Source organism: Neofelis nebulosa, chromosome 7 (assembly GCF_028018385.1).
Source record: "Neofelis nebulosa isolate mNeoNeb1 chromosome 7, mNeoNeb1.pri, whole genome shotgun sequence".
Lineage (NCBI taxonomy): Eukaryota > Metazoa > Chordata > Mammalia > Carnivora > Felidae > Neofelis > Neofelis nebulosa.
This window is the reverse complement of record NC_080788.1, coordinates 108,994,417-109,014,402: the sequence shown is the minus strand read 5'-3', so window position 1 is coordinate 109,014,402 and position 19,986 is coordinate 108,994,417. Positions and strand designations below refer to the sequence as shown.

The 19,986-nt window shown below is 44.2% G+C and overlaps 1 protein-coding gene across 2 annotated transcripts in view; it reads right to left on the bottom strand.

Annotated features, from left to right (window-relative positions):
* PRKCH (protein kinase C eta) overlaps positions 1-19,986 on the bottom strand; it is a 232,643-nt gene that overhangs the window by 193,519 nt on the left and 19,138 nt on the right. The window contains exon 1 of one of the 2 annotated variants that reach the window (XM_058739249.1): positions 14,542-14,688. The exons of the other annotated variant lie outside the window; for it this stretch is intronic. Within the exon in view, the coding sequence (XP_058595232.1) occupies positions 14,542-14,673 (132 nt within the window). The 5' untranslated portion in view covers positions 14,674-14,688. Of the gene's footprint in view, positions 1-14,541; positions 14,689-19,986 lie in introns of those variants that run through there. 2 annotated transcript variants of the gene reach the window in all.

Sequence of the window (19,986 nt, the reverse complement as noted above, 5' to 3'; positions counted from 1 at the left end):
CTAAATGGCATGGTAGACACAGGGAACAAAGCAAGACGGTGTTGCTCAAGAATAAAGTTAGAGGAAGAGGGTGGTGAGAAAAGAGGCTACAATGCCAGCAAAGGCCAGGGCAAGGCCAAGTATACCACATTAAGGAGCTTGGTCTTTGATCTGCACAAAATGGGAGTCGCCAGAGGGCTTCAGCCTGGGGAAAGGTCCTGTTAGAGAGAGGCCATTTGGTAGCTTACAGAATTTGCAGGGATAAAAGGCAGGAGACTAGGATTTTATATTGGAAAGCAACAATATGAGCCTGCACGCAGACATTAGTAGTGAGAATCAAGATAAGAGGAAACGCCAAAATTCCCAGAAATAGCAAATAAACAGTAATTAGAAATCAGCCACACCTGGGGCGCCTGGGTGGCTCAGTCGGTTGAATGTCCGACTTCGGCTCAGGTCATGATCTCACAGCTCCTGAGTTCGAGCCCCTTGTTGGGCTCTGTGCTGACAGCTCAGAACCTGGAGCCTGCTTCAGATTCTGTGTGCCCCTCTCTCTGCCCTTCCCCTGCTCATGCTCTGTCTCTCTCTGTCTCAAAAATAAATAAAAACATTAAAAAAAAAAAAAAAAAGAAAAAGAAAAAGAAATCAGCCACACCAGGTGACTGGCTGGATCCAGGAGCTAAACAGGGTGACTCAGTGATGAGGGTAATGAAGAGACCACTACCAGTAACAGCTAGTATTTATCACACTCGTATTCTGAGCCGGGCACCATACTGACGCACTAGGGATGGCCTCAGAGGAACCTTCTGAGATAGATCCTGTTTTTATCCCCCCTCTTTTTTTTTAATTTTTTTTAATGTTTATTCATTTTTGAGAGAGACAGAGACAGAATGTGAGTGGGTTAGGGGCAGAGAGAGAGGGAGACACAGAATCCGAAGCAGGTTCCAGGCTCTGAGCTGTCAGCACAGAGCCTGACGCGCGGCTCTAACTCAAGAGCTGTGAGATCATGACCTGAGCAGAAGTCGGACGCTCAACCAACTGAGCCACCCAGGTGCCCCATCCCCATTTTTAAAAAGAAGACACTGAGGTTTGGGAATTAAATAACCTGTTCAAGACCAAACATCAAGGAAGGGGCAGAGTTGCAATTCAAATCCAGATGTGTCTGATTCCAGAGCCCAAAACTTCACCATCATGCAATCGTCTCAAAGGACAGGAGAAAGGGGAGGTTTAGGAGGAAAAGAAGTGGGTGCAGCCCCTGTAACTTTAAGAAGCCTTTCGGATATACACACGACAACCAACAGATGGCTATACACCGCGCTGCTGTGCAAGGCAGAGACATGGGGTCCTGGACACATGGGTGGTGGCAAAGAGCCAGTGAGCAGATGAAGTCCTGAAGCCAGAGTCTGTGGGAAATACTCCCCGAACTGAACTCCGACAGCAAGGTGTGAGTACAGGAAGAGAAGCCCACAAAGGGCAAACAAGACAGTAACAGAGGGAAAACCAGAGGCATGGACCATGCCAGAAGCCAGACTCTAGGAGAAGAGATCTGACAAGGTGCACTGAACACAACAAAGAGATCCAGAATGTTAAGGACCGCAGCACTGTCCACTGGATCTGACAAACAGATCAATCATTAGTAAGTATGACAAATACAAAAATGGGAGGCACAGGACATTTCACAGCCAATGGGAGAGAAACAGTAAAGATGTGAAAGCTGAAAATTAGAGAAAGAGAAAGGCACAACGAGTGATGATACAGTAAGGTCCAGGAGGAGGCCAGAGGGGTGGGAGACACCAGAGCAAAGCAGATGAAGTTAACTCTGACTACACACTGTTTGCAGGCATCAGGACAGGAAATTGGTGATCATTCGAGGAAGCTCAAGTTATTAATGAAGTCAGATGCAAGGTCATCTGAGTGAGGGGGTGGAGAGGTCTTCCAGACAACGGTAACTGCTTGGAATAATCATTAGAAAGGGAAAGAAATGGGCAGCACCAACCTGCCCAGCTGTGAGTGTCCCCAGCACCACTTGGTGGCCCAGGCGCAGGCTTGGAGAAGGGAGTCCTGCCAGCCAAAGATTGCAGAAGCTCAGATCCACCACTGACTTGGGGGAACTGACTAGTGTTCAGATAACCCACCATTTTCTGGGAAGCCTCCTCACCACTGGTTCTCATTCTACTCTTGGGTGAGTTCTGGCCACAGTAACAAAGAACCAAGAAGTAACTCTTCTCCCCAGAAGATCTCCCAAGACAGCACTTTAAAAATTATCAAAAAATACTACAGCTACAGTTAAACTGCTTGACTCTTATTATATAAGCTTATAAACTGAGACTAAAAACAACTGACACTCAAAACATGGCAATGGCAAAGCCAGAAACAGCCTATAAAAAGTCTTTTGGCTCTCAAATTTCACAGAAATCTGACACAGGAGAATCCCAGTTCTTCTAATGATGCTAGAATTATCATCAGCAGAGTCCAGGACTCAGTGTGAGGGGAATAGTAGGAATCACAAGCAATCTGGATTCTGTAGCAACACAAGGATAAGATGAGTCCACGTTCTCCTTGACAAAATGGCACAGCACATCTGCTTAGGAGAGTAACAATGAAGTACAAGATTCCAATGCCTACCCTCCCCCAAACAACCACTGCACTAGAGCTAGCAGTCTCCAAAACAATGGAAATGTCAGGTCACCCTCCTGTTCCATGCCCTCCCCCTCCCCCACCACCACTTCCTCTTTCACCCTGGATGAGTTGTCATCTTTCCATGAAAGAATGCCAAGCCTTCAGTCAGTCTGACTGGCAGTTCCTGCTCTTCAGGTTCCCTGGATGCTTCAAAAGGGTGGCAATGTGTTACCAGAAAGACTACCCTTCTTGGCAGGCTGTTTTCCAGGCTTCCACTCCCGGTGAGTCACCCGCCAGTTTCTGTCATGTATAAGGAGATCTGTGATTATAGAAGACTTCATTCGAGTCTCATGGACCTGAGACTCACCAGTGACACCTTCTAAATTCAGACTGGATTATACAGGTGTTTTGGTGGAGACCTTCCAGGTCTCAGGTGAACTAGAATGCGGAAGTGGCAGCAAATAAAATCATGACATAACAATAGTAACAGTCGGTCCTGAATAATAACATTCCCCAAAAACTGAATTCAAAAGCCACCCAGAAAGTAAACAATTAAGTCAAAGCAAGAGTAGTCAAAAGATTTCAACCTTGAACATGAGTCTCCAAAATCTTCTCTTAAAATTATTCCGTGCATGTTTTTAGTAAACGTGCAAGAAAATAAATTTTAGTCCATTACTTACTTATTTTATAATCACCCTTAATAAAAAAGAATCCTCCATTTGACACAAGGGATACATTAAAGTGTACACAAGAAAATGGATATTTTAAAGTCTCCTACCAAAGCTTTATTACCACCCCTCTTTTGCATGAATCTGTATTAGACACTATTAGAAATCAAACTATCCTTTCCCTCAAGGAACACCTTTTCAAAGAGCATAAAGACCAAAATAAGTATTACTATCAGATAAGATCAGTTAAATATCCTGAAACATATTTTTTTTTCAACGTTTTTTATTTATTTTTGGGACAGAGAGAAACAGAGCATGAACGGGGGAGGGGCAGAGAGAGAGAGGGAGACACAGAATCGGAAACAGGCTCCAGGCTCCAAGCCATCAGCCCAGAGCCTGACGCGGGGCTCGAACTCACGGACCGCGAGATCGTGACCTGGCTGAAGTCGGACGCTTAACCGACTGCGCCACCCAGGCGCCCCTCCTGAAACATATTTTTAAAAATAAGATGAAAATGGTGCCTGGGTGGTTCAGTCAGTTAAGCATACGACTCTTGCTTTTGGCTCAGGTCCTGATCTCATGGGTTGTGAGTTTGAGCCCCACATTGGGCTCTGTGCTGATAGCGTGGAGCCTGCTTGGGATTCTCTGTCTCCCTCTCTCTCTGCATTCCCTGCTCATTCTTTTTCTCTCTCTCTCAAAAAATAAACATTTACAAAATAAATAAAGATGAAAATAAGAAAACAAGGATGTCAAAGTAAGTCCAACAGGTGAATGTTAATGGTGTGTAATGCGATGACAGACAAAGGATTTATACAGAAAAGCAATAGCTTTAGCAGAAAAGAACTTAAGATGAGTTAAGAGTACTGGAGAGTACGGGAAAATGTCAGGTTGTAAGACGTTGAATAAGATGTTGGCAGTGAGTCCTTCCTTCTCTAGCGACTTCATTGCAAAGAGGAAAAAAGCTTATTTTCTATAAAGCATTTACACATCATTGAAATTATCAGTCCAATCTATTGTTCCTCTCTAATAATCTAAGAACAGGTTCTAATGTTCTTCAAAGAAGGGAACACATTCAAATATTTGTTCACGTAATCCATTTATTCAAATATTAATTTGTTAGAGATATTTGGGTACCTAGTTTATGCCAGGTATATAGTACTAAGTATAGAGGCCCCCAGGGGGAACAAATCAAACCTGAGACCTGTCTCGGAGTTTAGAGTCTAATGAGGAAGACAGAAATCAAACAAGTAGTCCCAGATTGACTGTGTACTCACAAATGTCATTATATGAGAGAGAAAAGTACAAAAAACCTAAATTGCTTTGGGGGACTCATAAAAGGCCTCTTGGTGAAGTGGAATTTAAATGGAGAATTAACTAAGTAATGGGTTGAGAGTTCTGGGACATGGACACAGCTTGTGCATAGGTCCTAAAAATTCATCTTTGTATCTCCAGAGCCTCACAAATAGTAGGCACTCAATAAACATTTATGGGATAAACTTCAAGATCTTACAGCATTCAGAAAATCTCTCCCAGGAACACAACCCGTATACACAGAAAAAAAGAAGAAGAAGAACTACAGGAACAGAGAGGTGTTATCTGGAACAAAAAATAATAGCAGAACAAAAAAAAATCATGTGAAGAAGTGACTGAAATATTATGCAGCTATTATGGGACAACATACAAAACTAATTATGCACTTAAGTGGGAAAAGATAATAAGTGTATTTTCTTTAGAAAGATGAAAACATGTGAAAATTAAGAATAATACAGGTCCTCACATATCAACTGATAAAATTAATCAACTAGCAACCATCCAATTTACATTCCATATATAAAACTGCAAATTCCTTCTATTTTGAAGGAATTCTTCCAGTCAGTTTTCAGACAAAGCTCATTCCCACCCACTGCATCCATTCCGGTCCCCAAAGAATTGCAGTGTTACCTTAGTAACACCTTACATTTCCATAAGGCCTTATATTTCTATAAAGTCTCTTCCCATACATTATATTTTTGCTATCATCATTGGCTTCTTCCATACGATTTTTATTATTTTATAGGTCAGTATAATGTGCTGTATGTACAAATCAGCAAGGAAGAAGTGGCTCCTGGTTCCCCACACGGGACCCCAAGGGATTTATTGTTCACCACTGGCATTTTAAGTATCACATATTTCTTTTTAACACCCTCATCTAGGAAAGGAATCAAGTGTATGTAAAATAGACCACTTCATGAGTTTGAAAACTTAAGAAAAATCATTTGAATCTTAATGTCCTAACAAAAACACTGCTATAGATTTGTGAAGTGTGTTTCTACCTATGTTTTATGTGTATCTCTAGTTTTTCTGATAATAAATTATATATGCTCACTGGAAAAAACACAGTTTAGATAATGAAAGTCCTCTATAACTCCATCCCACTTCTCCACCCGAGAAAACTATTGCTAAGGGTTTGGAACAAAATCTGGAAGATTTTGTGGACCTGCATAGCCAAAGGGATTTGTTCTCAGATGCTTAACCAACTGAGTCACCCAGGCACCCCCAAGTCTACATCCCTTACTTGAACTATTGGAGTCAAGTGTGTTTCTGGGGAGCTCCTGGTTAAGCGCTCAGGCTCAGTCAGTTAAGCGTCTGACTCTTGGTTTCGGCTCAGGTCATGATCTCACAGTTTATGGGTTCAAGCCCTGCATCGGGCTCTGTGCTGACAGCTTGGAGCCTGGAGCCTGCTTTGGATTCTGTGTCTCCCTCTCTCTCTCTGCCTCTGCCCCAGTTGTGCTCTCTGTCTCTCAAAAATAAATAAATGTAAAAAAAAAATTAAAAAATAAAAGATTCTCTCCCTTTCCCTCTGCCCCTCGCACACACAAACTCTCTCCTTTTTTTAATTATTGCCATGCTAATTTTCTTTATTTATTTTTTACTATGAAATTTATTGTCAAATTTGTTTCCATACCACATCCAGTGCTCATCCCAACAGGTGCCCTCCTCCATGCCCATCACCCACTTTCCCCTCCCTCCCACCCCCCCATCAACCCTCAATTTATTCTCAATTTTTAAGAGTCTCTTATGGTTTGCCTCCCTCCCTAACACACACACTCTCTGAAAAAAAACAAAAACAAAAAAAAAAACACCCTACACTTGTACAAATATTACTATCATTAACACTATTTCAGAAGCAGACCATATACCATAAATACTTCTCCGCAATTAGATTTTCCAGTGTGATAATACATCAGAGATATCTCTGCACATCAATTCACTGTGCTCTTTAACAGCCATCTGGACACATGTGAGGAGTAGTAGGACAGGAAGAATGAGGGGAACCCTGACTTTAAGGAAAGGGTAAATAATTCAAAAGGAGACCCACAGGAATAGTTAGGGAGGAAGTCTACAAGCAAAGAACAGGTATCACAGAATTCAGAGCCAGAAAGGCTCTTCGGGACAACAGCCTCATTTTTCTGTTAGAAAGCTAACCTGGGGTAGACAGAGGTGATGACTCCCTTACATTCCTGCTGCCATTTAGCAGGCCACCTGCCACCGGAGCACCAGGGTCCTACTTCCGCGCTCCTACCACACTCACTGCCGCTGCTCTGAGACTCCATACCCCAAAAGGTGAGGGCACGATTAACTATGAAAACTGTGGGAGCAGCTTTCTCCCTGCAGACGTGCAGACTGCTCCCAGGGTTAGTGCAAGCTGCTAATACAGAAGTCTGTTCATCCACCACCGTAAACAGTAGCCGTGCAAACTCAGCAGCATGTGCTTTTATAGTTTTGTCGCTAAACAGAGACAGGTATCCCCAATTACTAAGAATTCAAGCTGGATGTTCACATTTAGGTTGCTTTCTCTCAAATCAAGCCACCGTAGGCCACGAGCATGTCATTTTCTTTACTAACCTTGATTTGCCTTTTTGGGCCCCACAGAGCTAACCCCATTATCGAAGAACACTGACAGTATTCTACCAGCTGGAAAACCACCAACACCGGACGAGTCTCCTCCAGAATCTCCCCACCCCTCGCTGTGCCCCCAAAACCACTTGGTTCATTCAAATGTGTCCCTCCCAACAAGCAAATATGCTTTCGTTTACATAAAGCAAATCTAAAATGTGCATATATATCCAAATCCTGGAATTCACAATACAGAAGAGCAGAGGAAAGAAGAGTGAATCTACAGAATATCAGCAGGCCTTTCCCTCTCCTCCTCCACACAGGCCCCAACCACCATGTCTACCCCCCTCCCCGTCACGCTTACAGCAGCAAGTGGGATGGACGCAACTTGGCCAACCCTTTGCTAGAAGCACCATCTGTGAGAATAAAGTTTATAAACATATACTTCCAGAATCCTACGGCCCTTCAAAGGAACCCCCACCTCACAAAGACTGTGGAAATAAATTATAGTAATGCAGCCTTCTCTCAAGACACCCGGAGCTACAGCCCAATCAATCCTGTGGGGGAAAATGAAAGCTTTTCAACAGAGTATCACAAAACCTCTGCCATGTCCTGAGGACTGCTTCAATTCTATAAATTGACTGAGAAGTTAAAAACACATGTAGTGTGCTCATGTACCCTGGGGTCCTAAAACACAAAGCAAAGCGGTGCTTCACCAAAGCCCACCCATTTCCAGAATCTACCCACTTCCACAGCTGTGGCTGCCTGGAACAGACTGGCTCTTACAGGGAAAGCTGGAGAATAACCTGTACAATCCCACCCCCAGACACCAGGGGACTGATCTCCGAGTATTGTAAGATGGAAGTCAGCGAGGTTATTTTGAAGTTACATGAGGCTCTAAGCTAAGAGAAGGGCTTTTACACAGTCAGCACAGTGGACACCTCGACCCCACTAAGGAGCAGTAACAATATCCTCCTCCCTTCCTTCCCAGGACGCTGGGGAAAGCGTAGTCATGCAGGCTGTTGAGCTTCCCCAGTAGACACAGACATGGGGGAGAGAGGACATTCTTTAGTGTCTTGGAGAAGCAGGAGACTCTGAGGAGAAGTGAGGAGAGAGACCCTACCGCACTTTCTAGTCTGTTTCAGATAGGGCTCCAAAAGGCAATGAGATGTTCTTAGTCTCTCGAGGAGTATGGAACCTGAAGATGAGGCATAAACTCTGACCAAATAGATTACTTTCTATAAAAGCCCATAGATCTAAATATCTGTCAGTTCCCTTCTCTCTGTTTTTACACTGTGTACAAAGCAGCCTGGCAAATGCATGTGCTGGTGTTTTCTGGGGCCCAGTGGCTGACAGGTGGCCTTTGGATGGGCTACAGTCTCATCCTCAGCCCTGAAGGGAGAGGGAGGAGGGAGAGGGAAAATGCAAATAGGAGTGAACTCAAAAGACAACATACAAAGTGCTACACAAACGTCGGTTATCTTCCCAGCTCTGATTCCTATAGCACTTCATGCAGACTTTTTTGGGACATTTATAACAGATTATTTTGTCACCATTCTCTGTGTAGTTACCGTATTCATATTTGTATCCCAAGCACAGTCCTGGCATAGCACAGGCACTTGCTAAATACAGTATTTGTGACCCAGCCACGAACACAGGAACGACCATATACTTAGGCACCATCCAGAATTTCTGAAGCCACGAGCACTGTTCCCCACCCGCACCAGAACAGTAGCAGGTTTCCGTTGGCACAGTGTGCAGGCAACAGCTCTACGCTCCCACAGTACAGGACTGGGTCTGCGCCCAAACCTTCCTTCCCCCTTTTACTGGATGCGTGTTCCTAGAGAATTTACTTAACCTCTCAGAGCCTCCATGCCCTCATCTGTAAAATGGGGACCATAATATCTACCTCAACAAGACTGACAGGAGATCAAATAAGCTAAGAAGTATTAAAGACTGGTCTATAGTCCTCCATACATGTGAAGAGGGCAGCAGGAGACAGCAGAAAGAGCACTGTATCTAGAGTCAGATCTAGGCTAGAGTCAGATAGGTCACGGGCTGTGTAAACCGCTCTGTTTCCTCAGGAATGGAGGGGATGCTCTGGCTGCCTCAGAGAATCACTGGAAGGGTCAGAGTTGGAAACAGGGAAAACACCTTGAAACCTGTAAAGGGCTAAGCAAACGAGCCGCCACTTACAAGTCTCAAGCGCAGACTTTTAAGAGTATCAAGTGATACTCCCTCTCCCCCATCATGCTATCAAATTCGCGGAATGAATCCATGGAACCACACTTCCCACAGCTGCCTCTGCGTCAGTCTGTCGGCCGGACAAGCAATGCCCAGTGGTCACCTGCTGTGTGCCAGGCATGTGCTGGCGGCTGATGATGCTGACGGACTGTGGACCTTGCCTTCAAGCCTTCAAGATGCCTACAGTCTCAGGGGGATGACTCATCAATTACAAATAATCATGTGCAAAGTGCCACCAGGCAGAAGAGCCAGTTGGGATGAAAGCATAAAGTGGGGGCAGAGGTGGTAACCCTGAGCCTGGAGGACTCACAGGAAAGGCCACATTACCCAGGGTTACTGAAAATGTCGTTTGGTGACTGTGACAGAGAGGAAGGAGAGGAAAAGGTCAGCCGCAGAAATAATATACTGAAGCCAGTGTGCAAACCAGCTCAGAGCACAGCTTCCTAAAATTAAGAACATAGGTAATAAAAATTCTTCCCTTTTACTGGACCCAATAAAGAACGAGAGAAGCTTCTCTCTGTGTCAACACAATCAAAATAGAAAAGTGGCTTCCTTCACCTGAGGCTCACACATCAGAAGTGGAGGCAAAGCCTTTGTTTCCCTCCATCTGCCAACAAGCCTTGTCCTACCTCCCACCTTTCCAGACACCACATGCTTTAAATGGCCCCATGGTTTCATCCACCCGGCCCTTTCCTTCTCTTCGTTCAAAACCCGCTTTCTGGCCACACGCCTCCAGACCATTCGAAAGTAGGAGGAGTCCCGGACACAGCCACAATCAGCCTTCTCTATGGCACACTGCTCTGGCTGTGACCCCCTCCCTGAGAACATCAACCATGCGGTCTGACATTTAGGAAGACATGAAAACCTCAGTGCTGACCAAAATGGAAGCCTGGTTACCAAATAAACCGGTCAAACATCTCATCAGAAAGAGGAATGGAAAGGACCCCGGGAATTCCCCTGTGGGTTTCTAAGCTCTGTCGGCACCTGGAGGAATGGGTTTGGGGAGCCCAATGGCATAAACTCCCCTCCCCCCATACCCATTCATCCCCTCTCTTCATCCCACTGTCTCAGCCATGCTCATTAAAGTGTCTTTAATGCCATTGCCTACAAAACCTGGGTCCTCTTCCTTTCTATTTTGGCCAAAGGTGGTTGCGTTGTCCTACACCCCAGGAAACTTCACCGACTGAATGAAGTTAACACTGCTGGTGTAAAACAGATTTTTAATATCTAACCCTTCAGATATGCCAATGTAAATTACTAACGAGGTTCACTGCTAGTTATATTAGGCTTCTGGGGTGTAAAACAGAAGCACTACTAACCAAAATCTGATGAAAAAGGGCTCAGTACCTCTGAGGGGTCTACATTGGGTTTATCACCTCCACTAGCTTCTAGTTAACATTCACCACCACTTAGGGGTAACTAAATCCAAGCCAAGAGCACAGAGCTCCAGAAAATTGAGATTTCAGAATAAACTACAGATGCTCCAGGAGGCCCAGAAACACCACTCTTTTCCTAGCAGGCAAGAGGTACTCTGGCCAGCAACTAGCGGGTATGGACACCCCAGCCAGGGAGACAGAGGATGAAGGCGGAGGAGAGCATGAATACACCTGCATGGACGCTTTCCATGCAGCCTTGAAGATAATCAGAAAAATACTACCAGTACAAAATTGTCATTTACACCGCAACACCCTATCCCCCTGGCTCCGGGAAAATAGTTAAATAAAAAGTAGGTGCATTTTTGGGAGCACCTGCTCAGTGGGTTGAACGTCTGACTCTTGATTTCCACTCAGGTCATGATGTGATGGACGCTGGGCGTGGAGCCTGTGGGTTCTCCCTCTCCCTCTGCCCCTCCCCGCCTCACGTTTGCGTATGCGCATGCGTGTGTGTGCACGCTCGCTCTCAAAAAAAAAAAGGGTAGGTGCATTTTTAAAAAGCAACTAAGTCAGTATTCTCTCTTTACCTTGGCAAAATCAAACCACCTTAGATTAGCAGCAGTATGATGGCCTCTCCTGAATTTTCACCAAAATCCCTTCAGTTTGAGGAATACCTATTACTGGCTTCCCTCCCCCCCAGCCCACCTCTTGCCAACCAAATTCAAAGAGACCAAATAAATAAATAAATAAATAAATAAAACAGATAAACTGAAGAACAGATTATAAAGCAAGGGGCAGCAGACAAGCCCAAGTAAATATCTGGTAAAACCCCTACACCATCCCTAAACTATGCTTAAACATGACTTGTGAGAATGTTGACGTCATCCGCTAATGATGGAATGAAAGATAAACGAGAAGAACTTAAATGCTAAGGGAAAATAACTCATTTCAAAGATCATTCCTATAATGGCTGTTTGGTTGAAGTCCAGGACTGAGGGTAGACTTTAAATCAAGCTCACATTAACAGAATGGTTCACAAAACACAGGCCGAAAGATGTGTAGTGGCAGTGTTGGCTCTCACTTGCTTGGCTCATGAAAGTTTTATTCCTTTACAGACTTCTGCATCAAGGTCTTATCACACACACAATAAAATATGTGATCCCTAAAAGTGGTCATGTACCTGTTTTCCCTAGATAAGCATCTCGAGGGCAGAGAACCTATCTTTATTTCTGCACATTCCATGTCTAACATAACCTCAGACACATAATAATTGCTTCAACAAAGTCGTGAACGTATTGGCCAATTAGTCGCTAATCTAAAACTATCTTTTTAAAAACTTTTTTTTAATTTTATTTTTTTAATTTACATCCACGTTAGTTAGCATATAGCACAACAATGATTTCAGGAGTAGATTCCTTAGTGTCCCTTACCCATTGAGCCCATCCCGCCTCCCACAACCCCTCCAGTAACCCTCAGTTTGTTCTCCATATTTATGAGTCTCTTCTGTTTTGTCCCCCTCCCTGTTTTTATATTATTTTTGTTTCCCTTCCCTTATGTTCATCTGTTTTGTCTCTTAAAATCCTCATATGACTGAAGTCATGATATTTGTCTTTCTCTGACTGACTAATTCCACTTAACATAATACCCTCCAGTTCCATCCACATAGTTGTAAATGGCAGGATTTTATTCTTTTTGATTGCCCAGTAATACTCCAGTGTGTGTGTGTGTGTGTGTGTGTGTGTGTGTGTGTGTGTTTATACATACCACATCTTCTTTATCCATTCATCCATCGATGGACATTTGAGCTCTTTCCATACTTTGGCTATTGTCGATAGTGCTGCTATAAACGTGGGGGTGCATGTGTCCGTTCGAAATAGCACACCTGTATCCCTTGGATAAATACCTAGTAGTGCAATTGCTGGGTCATCAGGTAGTTCTATTTTTAGTTTTTTGAGGAACCTCCATACTGTTTTCCAGAGTGGCTGCACCACCTTGCATTCCCAATTTTAAAACTATCTTCAAAGGAGAAAAAAGGCCATTGGTGTGGGCTACAGCCTCCAACACTGGGAAATGCCTCTGGCTACCTCCTGTTACTGTTTGTAGAATCTATCCAAAACGTGATGCAGTGCACTTGTGCTGACACACTCAACTGTGCCTTTACCTAGCAATTCACTGTTCAGTTAAGAGAACACACAGTTAAAGATAAAAGAAGTGTCCAGTATAGCAAGTGCAATGTTTGAAGGGAGGTTAACCCCAGAGATCAAATTTGTGCTCTGTGATCATTTGATACTTCACTCATTAAATTGCTAAGCTGCCAACGTTAATGTGGGGAAGCGCTGTGCTATCTGAGGACCTGTCATCTGCAGTAGAATCACACACAGCAGAAGACATCCATCCTTCCTCTCTGGGGCCTTATAAACAATTAAACCCTTGCTAATTTCTCTACCACTTTATCAGAACTGAGAAATAGATACCCTTAAAAGGCAAATAGACGGGAGTTCATCTTGCAGTTTTTTGTTTTGCCTCCTATCAATCACCTGAAGTGGGCATGATGGGGGCTGGTGGCTCTACACAGATGCTCAAACTCTAGCTCCATCACTAAGTCGAAGCAAGCGTCTTACCCTCTCTGGGCCTCCGCTGCCTCCCAAATAGAGGAGAAGAAATACTATCTCCAAGGTGTTCTGACAACAGACTGAGTTAACGCATGTGAGCACTCAACCTGGCACCTAATTAACCCTTACTGAGTATCTACGATGATTAGGCATTACCCCATCTCCCCGCCCCGTTTATCACTTCTCTGCCCCTCTGGACACAGTAGCAGAACTCTTAGAAGGAACAAGTTGAGACTCATGGTGGAGGATCATCTGTCCTCTTCAGCGTGCACAGTGCACACTTGATTCCCATCACCGTCAAATTGCTGTTGGAGGCTCTGTCCATCTACTCTCCATAAATACATGTTACAAGTTTTAGTCCACGGACGAGGAAAAGATACAAACGACATACTACTTCTGCATAGTGGTCAACGTTAACTAGACACCTCATGTAAGCTCCTCCCTTTTTACTTGAGGTCTAATACTACACAGTCTGGGGAAATTAAGTATTAAGGAGAGACTCTTACAAAAGCCAGCTTCAAAGGGACCCCAAGTGACAGAGACTTTAGGGAGAGATGGTGCTCCACAAACGTGCTCTCTGGAAAAGGGGGTGAGAGGGGAGATTGTCTACGTGTGAGTATCTTAGGACTGGCTACCCTAAAAATAGTGGAAACAGGAAAATGATTTGTGAGGAAATATACTAGAAAAAGGAACTGAGAGAGAATGAGTACGCGGCCTAGTATAGTGACAAGGACAGAAATGAGCCCTTAGCATGTCTGAGGTCATTCCTCCAAAGCAGAACCCAAAAAACTGTCATGTAAAGCCACATAGTTGGTAAGCAATTCCAGTCTAGCCTCAATCACTCAACTGGAGTGCAGGACAGTCATGGGGATTTAAAATTTTAAAAATTTGTCCTGAATGATTTGTAAGTAAGGTTCCTTGGTTCCTAGAGCTTTAAGGAGCTAGCAAATGTGGATCTGATTAAAACAGAAGGTTACACAGACAAGCCACGGAAGGAACTTCTAGAAGTCACACACACACACACACACACACACACACACACACACACTCACCCAAGCAGAGATCAATAGGGTCAGGACGTTCATCAGAGCAGACCTGGAAGTGACCACCCCACCTATCTCATTGACAGACAAACCTGTTGATTACAGACCCAGGCGCTGCCCCAAGCTGTACCTGCAGCTGTTTGATGTCCTCACAGCTAGCTCTGCAGCCCTGAAAAGAGCAGGTTTGGTCACACAGCAACCTTCTGGCACTTTCCACCAGCTCTTTTTCTTGAAATTGGGTTACAAACATTAAGCACGTCATGCAACAAATCACCAAAGGGGGAAAAAGATGAAATCGGCCACTAAAATCCCTGCTTGAAGTGTGCTATACGCGTCACACAACAGCTTCCTTTTGTGGAAATGCCTGGCACAGAGTGGACCCTTTTGCCTGTTTTGATTTGCATCACAAAACACCTGTACTGACGCGGCTGGGAAATGCCAGGCACCACTGCACTTGACTGCTGCCCTACTTCCCATGGGCTCAGCGAAGCTAGGTCTCTCGTATTTATTTCCTTTTCTTCTTACGCAGCCAGTGTCATGAAGCAGCCATCCTGGCAGTGGACGTGGATGACATCAGAATTCTCAAGAGCTGGGAGAATTTCAGAGATCTCTCACTTCACCAATGGCCAGAACCAAGGCTATGCCTCTTCCGTCCCAAGCCCACAAGCAAGCTGTGTCCCTCATGTGGCAAATTCAATGGTGCTCCAAAGGTATACTGACCTAATTTTAGGATCATGAGAGGAGATTGCTAGAAGTAGAAGTCACCATCCAGAAGAGCCACCGTGCATAAAATACCTGTGCAGCATGAAGGTGACAAGATTCTGGGGTTAGAAGAGTTACACTTAAGAACCATCAGATGGAATACCACTCAGTCATAAAAAAGAATGGTATTTGCAACAACATGGATGCACCTAGAGGGTACTATACTAAGTGAAATAAGTCAGACAGAGAACGACAAATACTGTGTGATTACACTTACATGTGGAATCTAAAAAAACAAAACAAATGAAAAACCACTCTCAAATACAGAGAAGAAACTGGTGGTTGCCAGAAGTGGATAGGGAGGGATGAGATCAATGAAGGCGATTAAGAGGTACAAACTTCTAGTTATAAAACAAGTCACAAAGATGAAAAGTACAGCATAAGGAATATAGTTATTATAACATGTTGTACAGTGTTGACACTTACCATGGTGAGTACTAAGTAATGTACAGAATTGTCAAATCAATATGCTGTACACCTGAAACTAATATAACACTGTGTATGTCAATTCACTTTATGAATTAAAAAAAAAGAATTAAAAAAAAAAAACACCTCTCAGGATCCTAAGCCCAGGAGAAAGCCAAGGAGTCAGGCTTGCTTCCACACAGAAGATGGGGACCTGGAAAACCCCTGTTCTAGACAATCCAGCTCTGTTTCCTTGACGCCAAATAGGATTCCACCCATTTCAGTCTAACAAAGCTATAGGCAAAACTCTTTTTATTTTTTAATCAACTTTTGTACTTTCACTATGTGTCACACGCTTTAGTTAAGCAATGACTATTTTTCAAAATACTGCTTGATTACAAAAAGTGGCCAGGTACTACATTTAGATAAAAATAATGTTCAGTGCACATTAGATACATGTTCTGTGTTTGAAATTGTCTAGTTCTTATTTTATCACAGCTCCAGAACGAATGAAAATCCCACCAATAAAATTTAAGACCCTCTTTTCCTTATAGGGTAGTCTTTTCATAGTTTTCTAAGAGAAGTTGACCAGTCTTAACACAGAAGTCTTCTCTATCCAGCCTAGTGTCTTCTTTTTCAATGAGCTGGTCACTATTTCTCTAAAGGGCCATTCTATTGGAAGATCTCTCCCTCAGGCTATAATCATTGGAGATTCATTAATTTCCTAATTGAAGTTAATGTTAAACCTTTCTCCAGATAATACACTAACCTCTGAGCCATTCCTTTCACTTATCAATCCGAATAACTAGACTACTGTGGGGACTGCTCCACTGTAAACATCAACCAGGCAATAAGCACAAAGCACAGTTAACAGTGGACTGTTCCGGGCCACTCAGAAAAAAAGTAAAGGCAGAAAAAAAGCAGGCACTCAGAAACAAAGTAAAGGCAAGAAGCCTGTGCAAGAGGAACCACAGATTCATTTGGAACAGTATCTGCTGATCCACGGAGAAGCTACTGCCTCAGTCAGAGGTAAAGCTTCTCTGTCTTGAAGTGATGCTACCCAGTTCCTGGACCTTCACAAGCAGCTTCTACAGGGCATTGTTTAAGGTCAGCTGGTAGAGAAATTCTAAGTGACTTTTCTGAATCATTTAAAAGACATCTAACGATCAGTTCTTATGTGGTAATCGGTAAACCTGGCTTTAAGACTTCACACTGGACCAGAACACACTGGAAAATGTGCAGTGAGAGATGGAAAGATCTGTTGCATTTTCAACGAGGGCTAAGACACCTCCACCCTGTGGGTTCTGCCATGCAGCCACAACAATGACAGTGGCAAAGGGCAGAGTTCCTGTGGAAACACTTACAGTGCAATTCTTCTGGTGGAAACAGGCCTCTGAAAAAACAAAGGCTTTGCACCAACAGTGCATCATGATGGAGTCCAGCGGAATGGTGGGTCTGGGGCGGAACATTCAGAGCCTACGCCAAGAATAAATATTAACGTCACATACGTGAAGCTGACACTCTCTCGCTAATTAGAGCACAAAACCTGCAGATATGACATATCCTGGTATCTTCAGATCTTCAAGCAGCAGCTCATTGACTAACTCATAATCAAGGGCATCTCTCCAAGGCTCTTCTGCAGTTAGGAAAGGACAAACCACAATAAGCTACATTTATATGAGTTAGGTTGATCATATTATATGCTAATAAATGAGTTGGCTCCGCCTTCAGCAACCTTCTGCTTGAATTTAATTACTGGGTTAGCCTTTAAAAGGGCACGCCCTCCACCTGCAAATGAGTTTGGCACTCGTGTCCAGAAGACAGCTGGACATCTAGACCACACTCTGCCCCTCCCATGAGATAGCCCAGTTCTACTACAGGGGCAAGCCACCAAGCTTACGACCACAGGGCCACCCCCACACGAGTCTCAACTTCACACTGACTTTTACCACCTCCGGTGTAAAGAGGAGAACCTTTTCTTACCCCTCACCCCAAGGCATCCAATTCAACCATTTATTCAGCACCTATCAGGGGACACGCACTGAGAATAAATGAGAACAGACCAAGACAATCCCCCTACCCTCATAAACTGTGTTCCTGTCAATAGAATGAACCAGGAACAATTTGCTTTTAGAAAGCACTTAAGTATTGTTAGCCCCCCTCAGTCATTTAAGCATTCGACTCTTGATTTCAGCCCATGATCTCGCAGTTTGAGTTCAAGCTCCGGGTCAGACTCCGTGCTGACAGTGCTGAGCCTACTTGGGGATCTCTCTCTCCTCTCTCTGCCCTTCCCCCGCACTCTCACACACTCTCTCTCAAAATAAATAAATAAATATTTAAAAATATTTAAAAAAAAAAGTATTGTAGCTCTGTGTAAAATGACCCATATAGATAAAAATTCCATGGGAAAAATACCAATTTCCAAGGGGGAAATGGAGAAAGGTATTTGTACCACCTCAAACCTAGTTAATACTGACTTACCCTGAACACTGAACTCAAATATCCCCTCCTCCAGAAAGTCCTTTCTCAATGCCCAGGTTTGCAATCCCTAACATTCATTTTTATTACCGCAGACATCTCTACTCCTAAACTCAACTACTCTCCGATAGAATAGTGGGCTTGTGCTGTCTTCCCCACCACCAAGGGGAGCAACTTGAACTTTGCCCATCCAGCACCTAACACAGTCTCTGTCCATAGCAGGTGCTCAGTGAAGGCTGTCGGCTGACACATGGAAGCGTCCTGGCATGTGCATATGCATGCTCAGGCCTGTCAGTGGGTGTGTTTGTAGTTACAAGGAGAGTGACATATTTTTTCTGTGTAACCTCCTTCATCCTCTTATCTTTTCTAGTGTTGTTATATAACAAGCCTTCTGTGCAAGGTACAAAGGAATACCTGCCCTCCTCACCCAATATGCACTGGAAATGAAGTGAATTAAATAAGAGGAGAAGAAAACCTAACTCGCTTGTTTGTATGTACATCCTGAACTGGACACGAGGAGAGGTGGGAGACAGAACAGGGGAGGTAGGCAAGGCCAGACTCCTGGGAATCTTCCCAGGAAGCCTGAACTTTATGGGCAATGGGAAGCCTTTAAAAGATTTCCATCAGGACACAGGTTAGGCTTGAGCTATGGACAGCTCATCCAAGCAGCTCTGTGGAAGATGGACTTGAGGGAACAAGATTTGACTCATGGAGATTACTTCCAACGCTATTGCAATAACCCACCTATAGGACAAGGGCCTAACAGGTGTGGTACTGATGGAAAAGAAGAAATTGATTCAACAAGTATTTAGTGAGCCGGTTCAGCAGAACTTGGCAATTGATAGAAATGGCGAAATGGGTAAGAGAGAGAAAATTCCACAATGATGCCTAGAGGACTGAACAATGCTGAGACTAGTTCCAAGTAAATGGACAGAGGAGCAGGTTAAGGGGAAAGATGGAATATTTAATTGTGGACAGTGTTGACCTGGAGATGCCTCATGGATGTCCAAATAGGTCTTCCCAGCAAGTATACTAGATGTGAGACCTTGGACTTGTTCTGGCACCTCCCTAAGCCACAGTTTCCTCCGGTAGAACATGCAGCTACCTGGTGACTGTTCATGCCTCATGGGATGTCATGAGGATTGATGGAGACAGAGTATAAAGCCCTTTGCCCTGAGCTGCCCCGGTCCTAGAAGCAGAAGCGGGAAGAGGGCTCAGGGACAAAAATGGGAGACAAAGCATTGCAAGTCCTTGGCATATGCACAATACGGTTAAGATTGTGAAAGCAGAGATCATTTGAAGTGAAGAAGACAGCGATAAGGACAAAACCCCAGGAAATGCCAATATTTAAAAGAACCTCAAGGAGAAAGCAGCAACCAACAAGACAAATAAGAAGTGACATGATGGCATAGTCATTCCCGGGCTTTGCCCGAGTGGTATCCATGCAAACTGAGAAGAGATGAGGGGAGACACTGAGCCCCACCTCGAAAGGGAAGCAAGCAAGGCCATGGGAGGGCTGTGCAGCTCGTTCTGTTGGAGCTGGGAAGGCTGAGTGTTTAGGGAGATGTGGGCCTCTTTCTAAAAGGGAAGGTGTCAGAGGAAGGGAGAGGATGAAGGTATGGGACAGGGAACACCTGACCCAGGAAAGACATGGAGAAGACCCCGACAAGGCAGTTGGAGGGGTGGGCCCCAACAGCAAGCTCACCTCACCCCAAGTCTGTCTGCAAGGGAAAGCAGGGCCAGAGGGGACATGTCACAGGTGGGAGTGGAAGTTCACTCCATCAGCCTCAGTGTTCTCGGGACATGGGTGTACTTGCCTACAGAGAATGATCTGGGTGCTGGGACACAAACAGGCTCTCCCTGGTTATAACTGACTAACCTGAGCTCTTCCAAATAATGGGCCAAGGAGGAGACAAGGAAGAAAGCAAGA